This window comes from Electrophorus electricus, chromosome 2 (genome assembly GCF_041902795.1).
Source record: "Electrophorus electricus isolate QZ-2024a chromosome 2, ASM4190279v1, whole genome shotgun sequence".
NCBI classification, from domain to species: Eukaryota; Metazoa; Chordata; class Actinopteri; order Gymnotiformes; family Gymnotidae; genus Electrophorus; species Electrophorus electricus.
The window spans coordinates 2,830,361-2,851,632 of NC_137498.1; the positions used below are offsets into that span (position 1 = coordinate 2,830,361).

At 39.5% G+C, this 21,272-nt stretch overlaps 1 protein-coding gene and 2 long non-coding RNA genes across 4 annotated transcripts; 1 reads left to right on the top strand and 2 right to left on the bottom strand.

The window, feature by feature from the left end:
* Positions 1-268: 268 nt before the first annotated feature.
* Positions 269-4,781, bottom strand: LOC145659950 (uncharacterized). Its single transcript, XR_014126140.1, has 2 exons — positions 4,694-4,781; positions 269-1,858 (listed from the first exon to the last, which is right to left on the bottom strand). It is a non-coding gene; the product is annotated as an uncharacterized LOC145659950 (long non-coding RNA).
* Positions 4,782-4,902: 121 nt separating this feature from the next.
* Positions 4,903-7,807, bottom strand: LOC145659951 (uncharacterized). The gene is made up of 2 exons (XR_014126141.1): positions 7,101-7,807; positions 4,903-6,656 (listed from the first exon to the last, which is right to left on the bottom strand). It is a non-coding gene; the product is annotated as an uncharacterized LOC145659951 (long non-coding RNA).
* Positions 7,808-10,415: 2,608 nt separating this feature from the next.
* LOC118241843 (uncharacterized) lies at positions 10,416-15,853 on the top strand. 2 transcript variants are annotated; one of them, XM_081723768.1, is made up of 5 exons: positions 10,416-11,252; positions 12,785-12,939; positions 14,323-14,771; positions 15,050-15,255; positions 15,430-15,853. In XM_081723768.1, the coding sequence occupies exons 2-5, from the start codon at positions 12,788-12,790 to the stop codon at positions 15,535-15,537; spliced, it is 915 nt and encodes a 304-aa protein (XP_081579894.1). In that variant the 5' UTR covers positions 10,416-11,252; positions 12,785-12,787; the 3' UTR covers positions 15,538-15,853. The 2 variants fall into 2 exon arrangements, with proteins under 2 accessions (XP_081579894.1, XP_081579891.1); XM_081723765.1 differs by having other exon boundaries at positions 10,416-12,939.
* The last annotated feature ends 5,419 nt before the right edge of the window (positions 15,854-21,272 follow it).

Sequence of the window (21,272 nt, forward strand, 5' to 3'; positions counted from 1 at the left end):
CGCTGAACAAAAGTCTGAAATTTCCAACTATGCAGAACTTTTAAAAGGCATCATCTTACCTTCAAAACGTGCGCTTCTGTCAATTTCAGCCATCACACACAGAACAATGCAGTTTTTAGGTGATCTGTCAGTTTGTGCTGATAACAGTGTGGGTCCACAGACAAAGTTCCCGTAGTACGGGCCACCGATAAATGTCGTTCCTAAATCCCCAGTCAGCTAGTTTTAAAATTAATCATTCAAATAGAAAATGATGATGCAGACTTCAGAATTAATAGAAGAGAACTGCTGGTCAATCCTTTATTGCAGGTTAACGTTAACAAGAATTACAGAGTCACCATCCGGAGTCATTCTGGTTGAAAAGATCAGTGGAGTCCTACATGAGACAGGAGACCTCATCACAGAGACAGTGAAAGCCGTCTGGACAGTGCGTGGTGCTCTGTGTTCTCAGCTGTGCAGCGCTACAGAAGATTCAGAATATTCAAACAACGCGTGCATGTTTGAGGGACCTGCTAATCTAACCTAGTGTCTGGCTCATACTGGGACTTCTTCACAGCTGTATGCTTTCACTGCACATGGACATCAGCATTACACTAGTGGCTGTTAGAGACACAGTCTCTTTGTCTGAATATCCTTTACCTTTGTCTTTTAGTTTGGTCTTTGCTCTATCTGATGGAAGTACACCTACCTCTCTCTCATTCACACACATCTTTCACACACTCTCTTTGTGTGTTGTGTTCTGTGTCTGTGTGTGTCTGTCTGTGTGTGTGTCTGTCTGTCTGTCTGTCTCTCTCTCTCTCTCTCTCTCTCTCTCTCTCTCTCTCTCTCTCTCTCTCTCTCTCTCTCTCCCTCCCCCCCCAGCTCTTCTCCACTCCTCCTTCTTTTTCCACTGTATAACCCTGTAGAGTTTAGAAAAGGACCTCACGTCTGTTTTTGAGTAAAGCCTGTTTCTCTGGTCTGGGGAATCCCTGCAGTTCTGCTGCTGCTCCACCAGAGAGCGCACTTGCAGCAGTCTCAGAGGTGCTCGGCGCTGAGCGCTAACTTCACCTAGCTTCACATGCTCTCTCTCTCGTGCATATTATATAGACCTGTGGAACACTTTACCTTGTTTGTGAGTTACTTTGAGTAAGAATTACAACACATCAGTCAAATCATGTTTTTCATTTCCTGCACTTAACTATCAAATCAAATTTATTTATATAGCACTTTTTACAACAGATGTCACAAAGCAGCTTTACAAATGTCCAAGTCCAAACCCTCAGTCAGCAAACCAGGGGTGACAGTGACAATTAAAAACTCCCTAGAGCAGGAGGAAGAAACCTTGAGAGGCATCAAGATTCAAAGGGGGAGGAACCAAACACACTAAATCTATCCTCTTCTGACTGCTATCTGTTCATAAACTCTTAGAAAGCTTAGATCAGCCCTGGATGGCCTACCTAACATTAAAACACCAAAATAGGCATCATAGTATCTCACACCCAAAAGTATTTTACATTGAAGTAGGTATAATGTAATAAGTGCAATGCAGTCACTCATTTGTGGGGCGATCCAGATCCAGAACTTCCCATTCTCAGGAATGCAGGCTGCTCTCACGTCTCAGATCCAGAACTCTGCGTGGGTGTGTGAGTGGAGCAGGGGTGCTTCCTCTCCACTGGTCGTGGTCAAAGTCTGTGTCTGGACCTCTGCGTGGGCGTGTGAGTGAGGCAGGGGTGCTTCCTCTCCACTGGTCTGTGTCTGGGCTTCTGCCTGGGTGTGTGAGTGGGGCAGGGGTGCTTCTTCTCCACTGGTCTGTGTCTGGGCCTGCAGAACAGCTGGTGTGCTGCCTCACGTGGGTCTTGAAGTACAGACATCTCCACCTCCGCTAAGACAAAAATGGACATGGACACGCAATTTCTTTACATTACCTCTCTCTCTCTCTCTCTCTCTCTCTCTCTCTCTCTCTCTCTCTCTCTCTCTCTCTCTCTCTCTCTCTCTCTCTCTCTCTCTCTCTCAGTAGAACATAGTTAAAGACTGTTGAAGCAGACCGAGATCTTTAATTTGTGGACATTCAAACCTACAATATGACAAGTGGTGACTATTAAACAGCTTGTATTCAGTTTGAATCACTTGGGTGGAACCTAGCCAAGGCTGTGCTAGTCATTACTAAAGCCATTTTCCTCTGATAGTAGTTTGGTAAAAGTACAAACTTACTCCTACTATACACACACAATCACGTTAGAATAAGTGTTGATGTGTTGCGTTTGGTGCCTTCCTGGAGTTTCCATCTCAGGTGAGCAATCACCAGCAGAAAAAGAAGAGTCAAAAAAAAAAAGAAGGTTCAGCAGGAGTTTAGCCTTCTGTTATGACTCTCTCTAGGTGGTGAGGTCGCAACAGCACTGTGAAAATATTGGTAGCAGGATGGCATGTGGAATGATTAATCACTGGACTGAACTGGCAGACGAGGTGAAATTTTGTGTATTTCAATGGATGAGAGACCACCAAATCAAGATCCTATCATGGCCAGCCCAATCTCCAGACCTGAACCCCAATGAAAACCTCTGGAATGTGATCAAGAGGAAGAAGGATGATCACAAGCCATCAAACAAAACCGAGCTCCTGGAATTTCTGTGCCAGGAGTAGCATAAAGTTACCCAACAGCAATGTGAAAGACTAGTGGAAAGCATGCCAAGACACATGAAAGCTGTGATTAAAAATCAGGGTTATTCCACCAAATATTGATTTGTTGACTCATCCTAAGTTGAAATATTAGTACTGTGTTGTTTATAAATGATTATGAGCTTGTTTTCTTTGCATTATTTGTGGTCTGAAATTTCTGTAACTGTTTTGTTATTTTGACCATTAGTCAATTTCATGTGTCCAAGTTAAACTTTAATGTCTTGACTGATCATGTCCACCACCAATTAACAGTTTATTTGATTTGACAGCCTCACAGGGGAAATGCAAAGTAGCATTTAGTGTATTAGTGTTGGATGGTTGCTGAAGTCTGAAGGCCTCTTTTCACTGTATTGTGAATATTTTAGCGACTTTATAACAGAAACCACCAAAAGCTGACCAAATCTATAAAAAAGATATAAAAAACATTCAAACCACTGTTTAGACTTATATAACGAATAAGAGTGGATTTAGAATGGATTCCACATAATTCCTGTCACATATTTGTTACGGAAAGATGGATGTGTGTGTGTGCTCCAGATCCACTGCCAGGATTTCCACCCTGATTGAGACTCCGCCCCTTTCCTTGCCGGCTTTCCCAGCCAACTGTGTTGGCTATTTAAAGGCCCCTCCCAGGAGAGAGAGCGAGAGAGCGAGAGAGAGAGACACAGAGAGACAGAGAGAGAGAGAGGGAGAGAGAGAGAGAGAGAGTGAGTGAGTGAGTGAGATTGAATGAATGAGTGAGTGAGTGTTTCCTCATTTTTGGACTTCGTCTTTGGCTTCGCCCTTCCTACTTCCGCAGTTGTGTATATATACCTATATACATATATATAGATTGTGTAAATATGGTTTTTTGGTATTTTGGTTTTGGACACTGGTGGTAGGGAGTGACTGCTATTTTTGTTGGGCGTTTGTTTTGTCTCTGTTTTTGTGTTAGGGAGTTGTGTTGTTATGATTAGTTAGTGTGTAGTTTTATTTAATTAGTCTGGGTTTTGTTTGCTATTTTGGCTTGCATCACTCCTGAAGACAGTTGCACCAGTATGATTGTTTGTTTATGAATGATAAGCTCTGTAAAATACACTGAAAACCCCTTCCATTTGTGCTTCTGTTTGTTTTGCTGCTGCTCACTTTTTCACAACTTCCATTACATTAGCCATTTCTCCTTCTTTTTCCTTGTTACGGCCTCACAGCCTCACAAAATGTTTTTGCATTTTATAAGGTCATTAAAGGTCAACTCTTTTTTCTGCTCCTTGTTGGATTTGTTTGCTCATCACCTGTTTGCTGGAGTTGGCAGCGGTTCACCTGCCCCCATGGCAAAAGTTCCAAACCTAATATTGCCCTTAATGATAAATGGCTAGATAACAACAAGTTAAACATTGGTAGCAATAGCTTTTCTTTTTCCTCAAGTGAAGAAAAGTGGTTTTCCGCGTTATTTAAGGTATGTCACTCGCTCAATAGCCAAAGTCTGATATGAGTTTGATTTCCCAGTGTTTCAATCAATAAATTACTATGCATAAGTATTTTTCATATGTTCTTCAAAACCAAGAATTCTAAGCCGTTTAGATGACCTAATTCGCTTTTAACTTCACTTTAGACAAACAAAACGACAAACACTTAGGTGAACACTTTAGACAAACACAATCAACTACATTTAACATTTATCTCTTTGTGTGCTTTTGCCTTTTTACTCTGAGCTCTTTTGTATGTATCTCTCTCTGAGCAGTTGTTCATCTCATAGTTGTATGTTTTTTATCAAGCTGGTGTTTGCTATTACTTTTTAAAATTTTTATAGGATGGCTTTTTCATAGTTATTTGTCATACAGATTTTTTTCACACACAATCATTTAAGTTTGCATAAGGTCTCACTTTCATTTTTGTGCACTGTTACTCCTTTTAATTGTTTTTATAACGTTAACAATCTATTCTCATTCACCAACACTCAGTCCGCACTTTCTATGATCCCGAGACCCAACCACTACAAAACTCGCTGAACAAAAGTCTGAAATTTCCAACTATGCAGAACTTTTAAAAGGCATCATCTTACCTTCAAAACGTGCGCTTCTGTCAATTTCAGCCATCACACACAGAACAATGCAGTTTTTAGGTGATCTGTCAGTTTGTGCTGATAACAGTGTGGGTCCACAGACAAAGTTCCCGTAGTACGGGCCACCGATAAATGTCGTTCCTAAATCCCCAGTCAGCTAGTTTTAAAATTAATCATTCAAATAGAAAATGATGATGCAGACTTCAGAATTAATAGAAGAGAACTGCTGGTCAATCCTTTATTGCAGGTTAACGTTAACAAGAATTACAGAGTCACCATCCGGAGTCATTCTGGTTGAAAAGATCAGTGGAGTCCTACATGAGACAGGAGACCTCATCACAGAGACAGTGAAAGCCGTCTGGACAGTGCGTGGTGCTCTGTGTTCTCAGCTGTGCAGCGCTACAGAAGATTCAGAATATTCAAACAACGCGTGCATGTTTGAGGGACCTGCTAATCTAACCTAGTGTCTGGCTCATACTGGGACTTCTTCACAGCTGTATGCTTTCACTGCACATGGACATCAGCATTACACTAGTGGCTGTTAGAGACACAGTCTCTTTGTCTGAATATCCTTTACCTTTGTCTTTTAGTTTGGTCTTTGCTCTATCTGATGGAAGTACACCTACCTCTCTCTCATTCACACACATCTTTCACACACTCTCTTTGTGTGTTGTGTTCTGTGTCTGTGTGTGTCTGTCTGTGTGTGTGTCTGTCTGTCTGTCTGTCTCTCTCTCTCTCTCTCTCTCTCTCTCTCCCTCCCTCCCTCCCCCCCCCAGCTCTTCTCCACTCCTCCTTCTTTTTCCACTCTATAACCCTGTAGAGTTTAGAAAAGGACCTCACGTCTGTTTTTGAGTAAAGCCTGTTTCTCTGGTCTGGGGAATCCCTGCAGTTCTGCTGCTGCTCCACCAGAGAGCGCACTTGCAGCAGTCTCAGAGGTGCTCGGCGCTGAGCGCTAACTTCACCTAGCTTCACATGCTCTCTCTCTCGTGCATATTATATAGACCTGTGGAACATTTTACCTTGTTTGTGAGTTACTTTGAGTAAGAATTACAACACATCAGTCAAATCATGTTTTTCACTTCCTGCACTTAACTATCAAATCAAATTTATTTATATAGCACTTTTTACAACAGATGTCACAAAGCAGCTTTACAAATGTCCAAGTCCAAACCCCCAGTCAGCAAACCAAGGGTGACAGTGACAATTAAAAACTCCCTAGAGCAGGAGGAAGAAACCTTGAGAGGCATCAAGATTCAAAGGGGGAGGAACCAAACACACTAAATCTATCCTCTTCTGACTGCTATCTGTTCATAAACTCTTAGAAAGCTTAGATCAGCCTTGGATGGCCTACCAAACATTAAAACACCAAAATAGGCTTCATAGTATTTCATACCCAAAAGTAACTTACACTGAAGTAGGTATAATGTAATAAGTGCAATGCAGTCACTCATTTGTGGGGCGATCCAGATCCAGAACTTCCCATTCTCAGGAATGCAGGCTGCTCTCACGTCTCAGATCCAGAACTCTGCGTGGGCGTGTGAGTGGAGCAGGGGTGCTTCCTCTACACTGGTCTGTGTCTGGGCCTCTGCGTGGGTGTGTGAGTGAGGCAGGGGTGTGTGAGTGGTGCAGGGGTGCTTCCTCTCCACTGGTCTGTGTCTGGCCCTCTGCGTGGGTGTGTGAGTGGCACAGGGGTGCTTCCTCTCCACTGGTCTGTGTCTGGGCCTCTGCGTGGGTGTGTGAGTGGGGCAGGGGTGCTTCCTCTCCACTGGTCTGTGTCTGGGCCTCTGCGTGGGTGTGTGAGTGGGGCAGGGGTGCTTCCTCTCCACTGGTCTGTGTCTGGGCCTCTGCGTGGGTGTGAGAGTGGGGCAGGGGTGCTTCCTCTCCACTGGTCTGTGTCTGGGCCTGCAGAACAGCTGGTGTGCTGCCTCACGTGGGTCTTGAAGTACAGACATCTCCACCTCCACTAAGACAAAAATGGACATGGACACACAATTTCTATACATTACATCTCTCTCACTCTCTCTCTCTCTCTCTCTCTCTCTCTCTCTCTCTCTCTCTCTCTCTCTCTCTCTCAGTAGAACATAGTTAAAGACTGTTGAAGCAGACCTAGATCTTTAATTTGTGGACACTCAAACCTACAATATGACATGTGCTGACTATTAAACAGCTTGTATTCAGTTTTAATCACTTGGGTGACACTTAGCCAAGGCTGTGCTAGTCATTACTAAAGCCATTTTCCGCCCATAGTAGTTTGGTAAAAGTACAGACTTACTACTACTCTTACTACTACTACACACACACACACACACACACACACACACACACACACACACACACACACACACACACACACATACACACGTACACACACACGTTAAAATAAGTGTTGATGTGTTGCGTTTGGTACCTTCCTGGAGTTTCCATCTCAGGTGAGCAATCACCAGCAGAAAAAGAAGAGTCACAGGTAGAAAAACTCCACCACAGAGGAACCAGGCCGGTACGTGTTTCAGGAGCACAGCCAGCGATGACAAGGCTCATCCCACAGCTGAAATGCTCTCTCTCACTCTGTGTGTGTGTGTTGTGAACTTTGGGCTCCATGTGAGTAACCTGTGATGACCTGCATAGATTTAGTGTTTGGTTAACCTCACTCAGCCCTTTGCCCTACAAGACTGCACTAACATGGCAGTAATAGCTTGGCCAAATTGCAATAAAATTTGTTCTGTCAGTTCATTAGAGTACTCCCTGAATTAATCAGCCTTTAGTTTATATGTACCCACATTTATTTAGTGTATAGAGATTTAGTGGGACAGTCAGTTTATCCCGAATCTCGAATTCCACACATTATTTTAACACCCTATATATCAACAATTATATCTAAGGAAGGCAACTACAATAGTAAAACATATTGTATGTATGAATGGACATTCGGTCTCTCAGAATATCCAGTGAAATCATATAATGTATTCCACCATTGCACATATGGTATTTGATGCATATTCCATCTGTGATTGCTACACTGTTCTACATTTGGTCATTTAATACATGGAGGGCTTTTACTCATTTCTGTCATTGTGTCTCCTGGTTCTTCCTTTCCTGCATCTGGCTTGTGTCTTAACTCCACCCTCTGAGGACTAGAGAGAGACATGCAAGGATATAATTTGAGGACAATCGTGTCAGTCTGTACCACTCATCAGCCCATCAGAGAAACAAACGGCAGTCTGGTCGTGTCCTCTTTGTGTTTTAAGTAAATAGAATCGGAAAGTGAAGACTGAAACAGCAGCAGTGTGTTTGCTTACACCTTTCTCCTAAGCACTGAAAGGAAATTGTAGGGAGAAGTCAAAGTACAAAAAGAAATCCCAAGGTTGTTGGAATTTTGTTTATGAAATACTGACTGTAATACGGTTGTCAGCCTGTTTGGTGCAGCTGTTGGGTAGGGCAGCCTGACAAAGTGATCACACTGTGTGTGTTTTCATGGCTTTGCATTGGTTACTACAATATCTCCTGGGTCAAAGGTCAAACATACTTCTGGGCATTGGAAAATATAGATGTTTCTTTTTGTTTCATTTTAGAGGGTTTTATTATTTTTAATTTAAACTTAAACAGTGTGTTGATCAAGTTAGTCAAAGAGTCCTTTAATTCAACTTGCCTCAAGTTTCTGTGTTCACATACTTAATTGTTAGATGATAAAACATGACAAGACACCTTTGTGATATAAGACGTATTCAGTGACAATGAGAACTGACCAAAAAACTATATATATAAGCGAAACTGTAAGAGTTATTTAGATTGAGTAAAAACAACAGTGGGTAATGGTAGCCCAGCGGTTATGGTACTTGACTTGTAATCAGAAGGTTGCTGGTTCAAGCTCCACCACTGTTGGGCTCCTGAGCAAGACTCTTAACCCTCAATTGCTCAAGTTGTATTTAGTCATAATTGTAAGTTGCTTTGGATAAAATAGTCAGATAAATGTAAACAGTCAAAGAATAAAATTTAGGACGTAACTAATAGAGTAATAAACTGATTCCAATGAAATAATTTTCACATTTAATATTATGCAGTGTTCAAGGTCAAAGAATTGGGGTTTTTTATGGTATTAACATGGATGTAAGAAAATGTGTTTGTTTCTCTGTTAGGAAGCCCATGAGTCAAACATTCGATCTCTTGAAGTTTAGAGAACATCCCTGCCCACTGTGGAAGATCTTTGTGATCTGTTGTTTTTAAACAAGCAAGCGGTTTACTTTGGGTTTGCCATTTTCACCAGGTATCGCTCTGCTATTATATTTGTAGTGTGGTATCCTTCATTTCAGAAATGTTTCTAATTCTATTTCACATAGGACTTATGTGAAATACAAACACAGAACAAAAAACTAATCTAAACACTATGAAAGGGCCACATTCCATCCCTTACTAGGTTACCTGACCTGTCGTACTTTACATCTATTAGCACTTCTGTTTTCTGCATCTTATCCACCATCACAAGGCCTGCTTGTTTCGCCACTACTTCCTTACTTAGTCTGGATCAGGTTCAGCAGGAGTTTAGCCTTGTCCTATCTAGTTTTGACAGGTGACTTGCGTCATAAGTTACAGAGTGATGTATGGATTCTACAGAAGGCAGGAAGTCTGGTATAACTAGATAGTAGAATGAACAAACTCTCACCTGCATCTAGATTGTATCAGGTTCACTGGAAAGACATGTTGTTTCATCAGAGGTGTGCTTTTCTTCCCCAGAAGAGAAATGCATACATCTCTGCTATTCACAGTTAACCTGCCACCTGGACATTAAGGCTAATCAGGCCTATAGAAGGTAGACTAGCCTGACTTCACTGCCCACTATGAATCAAGGAAATATAGTTGTAATGCAGAAATCATAATAGACACTTTGATTTTTAAATGAAGAGCAGAATTTATGCACAAAGAGAGCCAGTTTAAGACCAAACCAGATTAATTGTTAAAGAATCCTGAGAAAATGCACATCGTAAACTGTTCTTGTGTTTCAGATGACCTGCTCATGAGAAACCCCTGCATCAGCTCGACAGCCCAACACTAACTGCACAAGCAAAACTGTTCAAAATGGTTTCTTTTAAAAAAAGACCTGTGTCCTGTGTTAATGAGTGTCCTGTATATGACTTTGTCTAGTAAACATCTTCAGACACAAGGCTTTGTCCTTCAGGAGTTTGTGGGATACACAGATATAAACTTCTCAATTGACCATTTTCAGCTGAATGTGGAAAGTCAGTAATGTCATAGAATCTACAATGGTGCAAAGTGGATGATTGTATTATATTTACTAAATGCATTAAATTTATTAAGAACAAAGCAAATAAACAAATTAATATATAACGTGACAAATCTGAAATAGGAGGTTTGTGGCAGTCCAGCACAACTTCATATTTGAATTATCTATAGGACTTGATAGAAAAAATGTAAGAAATGCATCCCTCAGCATGTCTTCCAGCGAACCTGTTGACAAATGAGGTGCAGAAGGTGTCGCCTCTATTTTCTAGTTAGACTGGTCCTCCTCACTTTTGTAACAATATGACCTCTGAAATAGGTCATTGTGGCAAGCCTGCAAAAGGTTTTGTTTAAATAATGCATAGGACTTTATGGGGAGGGCGGATTAAATTTCTGGTGTATTTCCTATATTAACCTAAAGGCAAATAACACAATATTACACATTATTAAAATAAAAAATGCTTTTCATTTAAGGCAAAAAGTTCTACCTTGGCTTTATGTCTTCAGATAGGAATGACACCTACCCAACAACATTGATTATGCAATTAGTCATTCATTATGAGCATTATCAACATTCCAGTTAACTATTCAGCCAAAGATGTGCCTTTTCCCAGTACAGAAATGTAATGTAAATGTACAGAAGTAGAGAAAGTAGAGTTTTATAGGGAAACTTCCTTTTTTTTATCTTTCATCACCTTGTCTTGGGTTTCCTCAGACCTTTGACAGCAATTTCTTTCTGTGTAAGAGGCGGTGTGTGCATGGTATAAAGATTCTGCAGTGAGACCTCAACACACTGTACCAGCAAGAAGTACAAAGATTTACAGGTAAGGTTCACTTCTTAGTATTTGCACATTTTTTATTTTAGGTTCATGAATCAAAATGTAGTCCAGTTGTTCTGTTTGACGTCGTCATTCTAATCTCTTTTACTGAATTATAGGATAACACTGATTACAAGTCTTCCCTGGTCTTACATACAATGGCTAACAGCAAAAGCAAGTTTTAATTTTTTTTTTTTTTCAGAGTGATTGATTGTACTTTTTCCAATTCTTTAGGACATGAGAAGTTTTAGACATTATACCAGCATGGGTGGTTGACCACATGTTTCATTCAAATATGTTTTAACCGATTCACAGAACTTGTGCCAACCAACTCCGTATGGAGTCCAGGATTCACAGAGGAGCTTCTCCCCACTTCTAAGCAGATATCCCTGCTGTACCACATCTCCTACCTGTGTCTGGCTAAGTTTCCAAACTTGAAGAGGCTCCTCAGGAAGCGTGCTGTGGAAACCCAACTTCTCTTTGGATCCTCTGAAGCTCTTCTGCTGAAGGTATGGTGTCAGTGTAGGGTGAGATCTCTGGTCGTTTATGTCTGTCAGGAAGAAAATAATTTATAATGAATTAATTACAATCAATGACCATATTGTCTAAAACACTGGAATCCAAAGTTATAATGACAGATTGGATATTCTAGTGAATTTACAGCAACACTTAACCTTAAAATATCAGACATAGCAAAAAAAAAAAAAATCAAACTGATAGTTTAAAGTTTTCTAGAAAATGTGTTGATAAATTATTTTGCAAATTAATATAAAGCGATATTCAAAACTACATGCCACCATAATTAACATTAGCCTTATAAGAGAAATATAACCAACTGAAAGCATTCTTATTAGTAGAACGCTACATTTTCGGGATAAAAAAATAGAGTCAGAACTCTGGAATCAACCTGTCCAGGTACTGAATCAGTGTCCTCTAAAACACTAGAAAAAATGTAATGAAATATCCAGTAGATTTAAATAGCTGATTAACTAAATATATAAAATGAGCAAACCATATATTAAAAATACAAAATGATTTATTTTGTACAATCTCTTTTGTTCCATAGAACAAATTTGATCATTTCAAAGGGACTTTCTGATTGGCATAATGACACATTAAGTAAAATTATGGCCTTCTCATTTGGGAAAAAAAAAAATGTAATTCCAGATTAAAATCCAAATCCTTAAACTGACAAACAGTTTATTTTAAAAGTGTTATCAATGGAAATAAAACAAAGTAAATGAAGATCAAAATTTTGACAGATGTAACATAATAGCATCTGGTTTTGTAACATAATAGCATCTGTTTCTATATTTGAAGAGCATGTAATCAGAGCATGTTCTCTGTTAGCTGGAAGTTTGCTTTTACAAATCAGGAGAAAGAGTGGTGTAAGATGAGACAGACCCTCTGCCTTGGTCAAAAGTCTATAAACTCCTTCCTCTTGGGGCTGATTATCATAACAGGTGGAGTGATAATCCCCACCTCATTAGGTGAGGCGGATGGGGTTGATGGTTCCGTGTAAATTCTTCATGTTATTAGGAGATTGATGTGATCTGCTGTGTATTCTTATATGATCAATCTAGACAAAGAGTTAAAAGTACTACAGCTACAAGGTCACACAGTGTCAGAGTACATTAAGGAAAAAGGTTTAACCAATCAGTATAATCAAATTATTTCACCACTTTAATAAACTATGCACCTCAGTGCTTCACAGTCCTCCTCAAGTTAAAATGTTTTACAAGAGAGATATAATACAAGTTGCTACTCTACTGCCTCAGTAACTGACGCTCCAGAACAGAAACCGTGATGATCTTCAGTAATCAGACCTGCTCAAGTACCACAGAACCAATTTGAAAGGCAGGAGGCGAGATGTTTGTAATCACATCACCATAAATGTCTCTGAATCCTTAATGAGCTCAGTAACTGGGTTGTAGCCAATATGTCCATCACATGGAGGAACAGCAGCAGCAAAGGTCATATAAGGGGGGAGGTAAATGTTAAATTACATTGTGCATATCTTATGTTATTCCTTCCACCACAGTGTATGGGCACCAGTCATACCCTGGTTTCATCACTGTTTCCAATGCTGATACATGCTATTGAAAAAAACAAACCAACACTGGCGGTAAGGTACCTGGAAAAAGCAAGAACCTGGATTGGTGAACTTATTACAGATGTGGACAAGATGGTGCAAAGGTAACAACATGTATTTTTTGCAGCCTAGATCACCATGATGTATAGAAATGGTGTGAAGCAGTGCTGTTCTGTTAGTAGAGAAATGCATGTCAGATTAATAGTTTGAAAGTTAAATAATTATTAGCTTTTAGAGTTCTTCAATTTCAGTTTTATTCTGGTGTCTGTGACACCTGTGCTGATGTGAAGATTTATATGTTGTACTTTAAAGCTGCACTATGTAGATTTTTAGAATTGGCGACCACTCTGGTGGAAGTATGCAACCGCATGAATCATGAACATTTTGTAAAGTGGGTTGTGCTGCCTTCCATTTCCCCAAGTGAATTTATCTGATGATTGCGAGTGCATTCATGTTGAAGGAGTTTTCATAGAGAATTTGATCAGATCTCTCTGGAATGCTCTGTCAGGATGTAAGTGCATTATCTAACTTACTCTTCTAATCATCCAGCAGGTACGCGACAGATTGGTAGCACAGGTGAAATGTTAGCCAAGTTTCATTTAAAGTTATCGTTGCATACATAAATTAGAGAGATGGTAGCACTGGAAATAATTTGAGAGATTAAAGGCTTTCCTTGTTCAGACATAAGAGGACAAACCCTGAAACAAAAAAAGACACTGTCAGCAAAGTGATTATATAATAATATTAACGAATTTACCAGATAACATTGGCTACATAGTTAAAACATCTTAACATTTACCCTGTACAATACACAAGATAACATTAAATTCCAAATCAATAATAAATTGCTTGTTTGCTTGCGAGCTAGCAAACCACCAACATAATGTACCTGTTCAGCAATCAAAAATAAATGAACATTCCTGAACCCCTGCAGGGTGTTGCCACCCCTGAAAAGTCAACAGAATGTGTAGGAGTCACATCCGGGTAATACTGCAGAGGATGACTGGGGTTGCCGTTCTGATGTCTCCATATGAGGCAGTATCTCTATCCTTCAATTCACTGACTTTCAGCACTGTACACATGCACAGGTATATCAGAACTGTGAGCCACGCCCCCTGTAACATTACTCAGGGAAGCAGCCAATCGAGCTGGACCTTGTTTTTGATCCTGTGCGTGTGATTCGTTAATTCATAAAGACATCTGATGTGGTTCAGAAAACTCTTGCCAAATCTGATCCAACAGTTTTGAATCTGAATGAATATTTCATGCTTTATAGTGTGACTCGCAGAAAGACACTAGATTTTAGCAGAAGGTTTTTCCTCTTGGCTTAGTAATGTGACTTCCTTCAATTTTAACAAACAAATGTTACCTAGTGCAGCTTTAATGACACAGTGACATAGACTGATAACAAATAGCTGGAATCTTCTCAACCTACAGACACACAAAGTAAATGAATGTTGACTATTTTCACATTTTTTTATATTTAGCTATGTTCAACACAACAGACACGTGGCCACAACTATCAGTGACATCATCACTGAAAAGGCAAACATTGAGGCCAAGTCTGAGAAGCTTTCCCAGGAAGTTCAGGAAATGGAGGGAGCTATAAAGACCCTTGAAAAAAAGATTGCCAGAGTTAGGAACGAGCTTGAAGACACCAAAAGGAAGATAGATGCCAAAAACCTGGAACTTGAGAGTTATGTAAGGGACGTGACAAGCAAAAGCTCAGGCCTCGGAATCTTCGTTGAGATTGTGCCGTACATTGTTCCAATCAAGTCCATTTACGATGTTGCAACATCCCCCGCTGCTGCTGCAAAAATCAAAGCTCTTGAAAACCAGCTGAATCAGCTCACCTCTCAAAAGACGGCTCTGATGAACCAACAGCGGAGCATTAAGGTCCAACAGATGAAACTGGCCAAAGTAAAAATCAACAAGGGTGAGTAATGATTGGGTGATGTCTGCTGGATGACTGTTTTTGGTTATGTCTGTGAACAGTTTTTTGAATAAGCTCATGGGTTCTGTGTGTAGTGTTACTGGACCAGTTCATCTCCACACATGTACATTAGTAAATGAGACTGTAAACAATCTATTTTTAAGAATACAAAAGTACACAGAGCTCTGAAAACACTTCGATAGCAAAACACTGCACAATTTTCCTGTCCTGTACTCATTGTTGGTTTAAATAAGCAGTCTGTTTCTGTTTGTGTGTATCAGGCTCTATACCCAGCCCTGTCCACCTGAACGAGGTCCAGCGATATCTGACTAAAATCCAGAACATTCTGATTCAGATGAAAAACTTCTGGGAAAAGGTGCACATTATGTTGGGTGTCATGCAGAAAAACACGTTTGTTAACGAAGATCTTGTTGATGAACCTGAACTTAAAGAAGAATTTGTGAATTCAATCCAAAAGGCTTCAGAGGTAACTGATATTTGAAACAGTTACAGTAAAGTCAAATAACAATATTCAATGACATTTTTTAAAAATTCAAAAACACTGAACATTAGAGTAATGCCTGATAAGAATAATGTGGAGTCTATTGTTCATTATGTAAGTCAGAACAGTTGTCCAAATGGTTTTGTATCTCTTTTACAGATTTGGTCAAATTTTGGTGGTTCCTGTGGTAAAGCTGCTGAAATATTCAAAATACAGCTACAGGAAATGAAAGTCTTGAACCAGACTCCAGCAGCCATCCAAAACTAAAGCATTAAATACTACTTTGCATTTCCCCTCTGAGGCTGTCAAATCAAATCCTGTTAATTGGTGGTCATATTTTGGTAATTTTTATAGATAATATTGATTTTCTGTATTTAGGTACAATCAGTCATTCCTTTTTTAATCAGAACTATATGACCTTGTAGTCAGTCATACACAATTTACAATGTATGTGTACCTGATTAGAATAGCGTAGCTTTCTCATCTAAGCCTCAAATCATTCAAGACTGAAAAAAAAACTTTCTCCTCTTTTAATCTCCCATAATGAACTTTACTGCCATGTGAAACTGTCCATTAAAGCATCTCAAAGAATCTGTTTTTCAAAGCCACCTACTTCCAAATCTTTGTGGCCAGTGCTTAATGTGTAAATCATGAGGTGGCAGTAGATCATGTGGGAGGAGATCCAGGAGCACACAGACACAACAGCTCCAAGTGCTCCAACTAATGTAGTAGTGTTGTAAACAGACCTGGAGTTGCTATGACGACTGTAGTACGACAGGTCACATGAAGCCACATAACATGAAAATAACACAAAATACCCATATCAGTGAAAGATTATCTTGAGTCTTTAAGAACAGAAGTTGCCTTTTTGGGAACGTTCCACCATTACACAGTATTTTATGCAAATTCCATCTGTGTATGTGCAACAGGTATCACCTTTTTTAAAAAAAAAAACAGCAACACCACCAGTACCAGGTCAGACAAGTTTAATAAAATTTAAAAAACAAAACACTAAAACACACAATGAGTGGAAAATCTGGTTCTGAGTTTAAGCACAAATGGCTTCAATGACTTTTAACGTGGTCACCATCACACGTACATGAATCACTTCATCAGTACAATTCCTGATAAATATTTCCACACCACACCCAATAAAACCTTACATTACTGAAAAACTCAGAATCAGGAAATACTCATAGCGGGAACAAAAATGTGACTCAGCCCCCTGCACACAAAATACACAACAGATTATCCCACATCACGACAAAGTAAGCACAAAATCAACAAACACATTACATCATACTCCATGTTTACCAAAATTGCGTTCACCCACTCAAAACGTTTTTACTTTTACCGTTTTACCTTTCATTCAGGACGCAACCTGCTCCCAAGTTGCCTATAAAACAAATACATCAGCACCTTAAACAAACACGACTCCATACCAGCCCCGGGATCGGGTCACGTTAAAAAGAAAACACCCGAATCACTAACTGCTGCACCGCTGCTGTTTTCCTGTGTCTGTTCGCGCCGAATAGAACACTTTCCTAACCCGCACTTGCAGCCTCGACTATCTACCGACTGTGATGATCGCCACCTCATTCAAATGTCACTTAATGATGTCAAGTGACCTACAAAAAATGGCATGCAACAGCTGGGGTGAATTGCACAGCGAGGACGGTGCGAAACAGGTTTCTGGAGGCAGGGCTGAAGTTGTGCAAAGCTAGAAAAAAGCCCTTCATCAATGAGAAGCAAAGAAGAACCAGACTGAAGTTAGTAAAAGACCATTACGACTGGACCGTAGAGGACTGGAGTAAGGTCATCTTCTCCGATGAGTGCAATTTTAAGCTTTATCCAACACCTGGTCGTGTAATGGTTAGACGGAAACCTGGAGAGGCCTACAAGCCAGAGTATCTCACACCCACTGTGAAATTTGGTGCAGGATTGGTGATGATCTGGAGGTGTTTCAGCCAGGCTGGAATCGGGCAGCTTTGTCTTTGTGAAGGATGCATGAATCAAGCCACTTACAAAACTGTGCAGGAAGAAAACTTGCTTCCTTCTGCTCTGACAATGTTCCCCAACTCTAATGGTTGTTTTTTTCAACAGGGCAATGCTCTATGTCACACAGCCAGGCCAATCAAAGTGTGGATGAGGGACCACCAAATCAAGATCCTATCATGGCCAGCCCAATCTCCAGACCTGAACCCTAATGAAAGCCTCTGGAATGTGATCAAGAGGAAGAATGATGATCACAAGCCATCAAACAAAGCTGAGCTCCTTGAATTTCTGTGCCATGAGTGGTATAAAGTTACCCAAAAGCAATGTGAAAGACTGAAGGAAAGCATGCCAAGACACATGAAAGCTGTGATTAAAAATCAGGGTTATTCCACCAAATATTGATTTGTTGACTCATCCTAAGTTGAAATATTAGTACTGTGTTGTTTATAAATGATTATGAGCTTGTTTTCTTTGCATTATTTGTGGTCTGAAATTTCTGTAACTGTTTTGTTATTTTGACCATTAGTCATTTTCATAAAAACATGCTCTAAAATAAAATATTTTTATCTGGAATTTGGAAGAAATGTTGCCAATAGTTTATAGAATAAAATAAAACTGCTCAGCCTGGTCAAACACATATCCATCAATTGTAAAACTAGAAAAACTGATCATTTTCTTCCAGAGCTGTAAATCAAGGACAATCAAGTCCACAATAAAGACAGCATCTTCATGCTTTACTTCACAGATGCACAGGCATGTAAAAAAAAAAGTTTATTTACTCTGTAACTATCTCTATTATTTTCATTGACAAGTGGTGCATTGTATTTCTACATTAAATAAATACCATAGTTCAAAAGAAACATACCGTAGCATCAAGATGAAGGACATAGTGCGTGACATCATCTCTTGATCATGAACACACAGCAACAGGCAAAACAGAAATAGAATAATGAGGGAAAATGACTAAAATATAGCACTTCACATGGGAGGTAACTAATCTAAAGTGCTAAAACGGCAGTGATGTGTGGAGACAGGCTAAGCTAAACAAACCAAACACATCCACATAACCAAAACAATATATTTAACATGGTATGTAAACTTAATTACAGTATGTGGGTTGGTGCATGGCATCATGGGTCTTTACCATCTCTCTCTCTCTCTCTCTCTGGGCTGATGGTGGGTAGAACAATATTTATCAGAGAGCAGTATTCATTTCTTTGAACCCTCGTAAATTTTGTTATGATGATAGAATGTGTCCAAGTTAAACTTTAATGTCTTGATTGATCATGTCCACCACCAATTAACAGTTTTGACAGCCTCACAGGGGAAATGCAAAGTAGCATTTAGTGTATTAGTGTTGGATGGTTGCTGAAGTCTGGTCCAAAACTTTAATTTTCCTTAGCTGTTCCATAAAACTGTCAGACTCTTTCTGCCACACGGCATCTTAGGGATGATGGATTGACACGGAAAGAAATTCCTGGCAAGGTTCTGTCAAAATGTCAAGATGAGGCAAGAAAAAACAAAAGACATGTTTTGAACAAAACTCTACTTCCTCCAAATGTCTATGCTGGGAAAAGTCACACCTTTGGCTGAATGGTTAACTGGAATGTACATAATGCTCTTGTTGAATAGTCATTGCATAATCAGTGTTGTTGCGTATGGGGTGATTCCTGTCTGAAGACATAAAGTCAAGGTAGAACTTTTTTCCTTAAATGAAAAGCATTTTTTTATTTAAAAAAAAAGAAATGTTTAATATTGTGTTATTTGCCTTTGGGTTAATATAAGAAATACACCAGAAATGTTATCCTTAATAAATTTGATCCATTTCCTAAATATAATACAATCATCCACTTTGCACCATTGTAGATTTTATGACATTATTGACTTTCCACATTCAACTGAAAATTGTGAAGTTCATATCTGTATATCCCACAAAATCCTGAAGTGCAATGCCTTGTGTCTGGAGATGTTCCCTAGACACGGACATTTGAAACAGGACACTCATTCTCTGGGAGGAAGTGAGGGCATTGCTAAAGGAATTAGACAAAAGCAACTCCCTGTTCTTTTATTTTTGTAAAGAAGACACTTTTCCTTTCAATTTAAAAAAAGGAATAATAAATGAACATAGGATGTAATTTAATTGACTTTTAAGGAGTGTTTTCCATTGTGACCTTTTCAAAATCAAACAGTAATATGCATGTAATAAAATGAAACTTGGAATTTAATGCAATTTGTACAAAAACATCGTAAATGATATCAGGAAAGTAATAATGTGACGGCAAGAACAGCCCTTTCATCAGGAAGTAGACTTGACAGATGCTGTTTCAGTCTTCAGTTTCCGATTCTATTTACTTAAAACACAAAGAGGACACGACCAGACTGCCGTTTGTTTCTCTGATGGGCTGATGAGTGGTACAGACTGACACGATTGTCCTCAAATTATATCCTTGCATGTCTCTCTCTAGTCCTCAGAGGGTGGAGTTAAGACACAAGCCAGATGCAGGAAAGGAAGAACCAGGAGACACAATGACAGAAATGAGTAAAAGCCCTCCATGTATTAAATGACCAAATGTAGAACAGTGTAGCAATCACAGATGGAATATGCATCAAATACCATATGTGCAATGGTGGAATACATTATATGATTTCACTGGATATTCTGAGAGACCGAATGTCCATTCATACATACAATATGTTTTACTATTGTAGTTGCCTTCCTTAGATATAATTGTTGATATATAGGGTGTTAAAATAATGTGTGGAATTCGAGATTCGGGATAAACTGACTGTCCCACTAAATCTCTATACACTAAATAAATGTGGGTACATATAAACTAAAGGCTGATTGTTGTTGTTATCTAGCCATTTATCATTAAGGGCAATATTAGGTTTGGAACTTTTGCCATGGGGGCAGGTGAACCGTTGCCAACTCCAGCAAACAGGTGATGAGCAAACAAATCCAACAAGGAGCAGAAAAAAGAGTTGACCTTTAATGACCTTATAAAATGCAAAAACATTTTGTGAGGCTGTGAGGCCGTAACAAGGAAAACGAAGTACAAATGGCTAATGTAATGAAAGTTGTGAAAAAGTGAGCAGCAGCAAAACAAACAGAAGCACAAATGGAAGGGGTTTTCAGTGTAATTTACAGAGCTTATCATTCATAAACAAACAATCATACTGGTGCAACTGTCTTCAGGAGTGATGCAAGCCAAAATAGCAAACAAAACCCACACTAATTAAATAAAACTACACACTAACTAATCATAACAACACAACTCCCTAACTCCCTAACACAAAAACAGAGACAAAACAAACGCCCAACAAAAATAGCAGTCACTCCCTACCACCAGTGTCCAACACCAAAATACCAAACAAACGATATTTACACAATCTAAATATATGTATATATGTATATATACACAACTACCGAAGCAGGAAGGGCGAAGCCAAAGACGAAGTCCAAAAATGGGGAAACACTCACTCACTCACTCTCTCATTCATTCATTCATTCATTCATTCATTCATTCTCTCTCTCTCTCTCTCTCACTCACAGACATCTTTCACACACTCTCTTTGTGTGTTGTGTTCTGTGTCTGTGTGTCTGTCTGTCTGTCTGTCTGTCTCTCTCTCTCTCTCTCTCTCTCTCTCTCTCCTGGCAGGGGCTTTTAAATAGCCAACACAGTAAGGAAAGGGGCGGAGTCTCAATCAGGGTTGAAATCCTGGCAGTGGATCTTGAGCGCAAACACACATCCATCTTTCCGTAACAAATATGTGACAGGAATTATGTGGAATCCATTCTAAATCCACTCTTATTCGTTATATAAGTCTAAACAGTGGTTTGAATGTTTTTTTAAATCTTTTTTATAGATTTGGTCAGGTTTTGGTGGTTTCTGTTATAAAGTCGCTAAAATATTCAAAATACAGTGAAAAGATGCCTACCTGTTCTGGGAGATCAATCCATCATCCCTCAGATGCTATGTGGCAGAAAGAGTCTGACAGTTTTATGG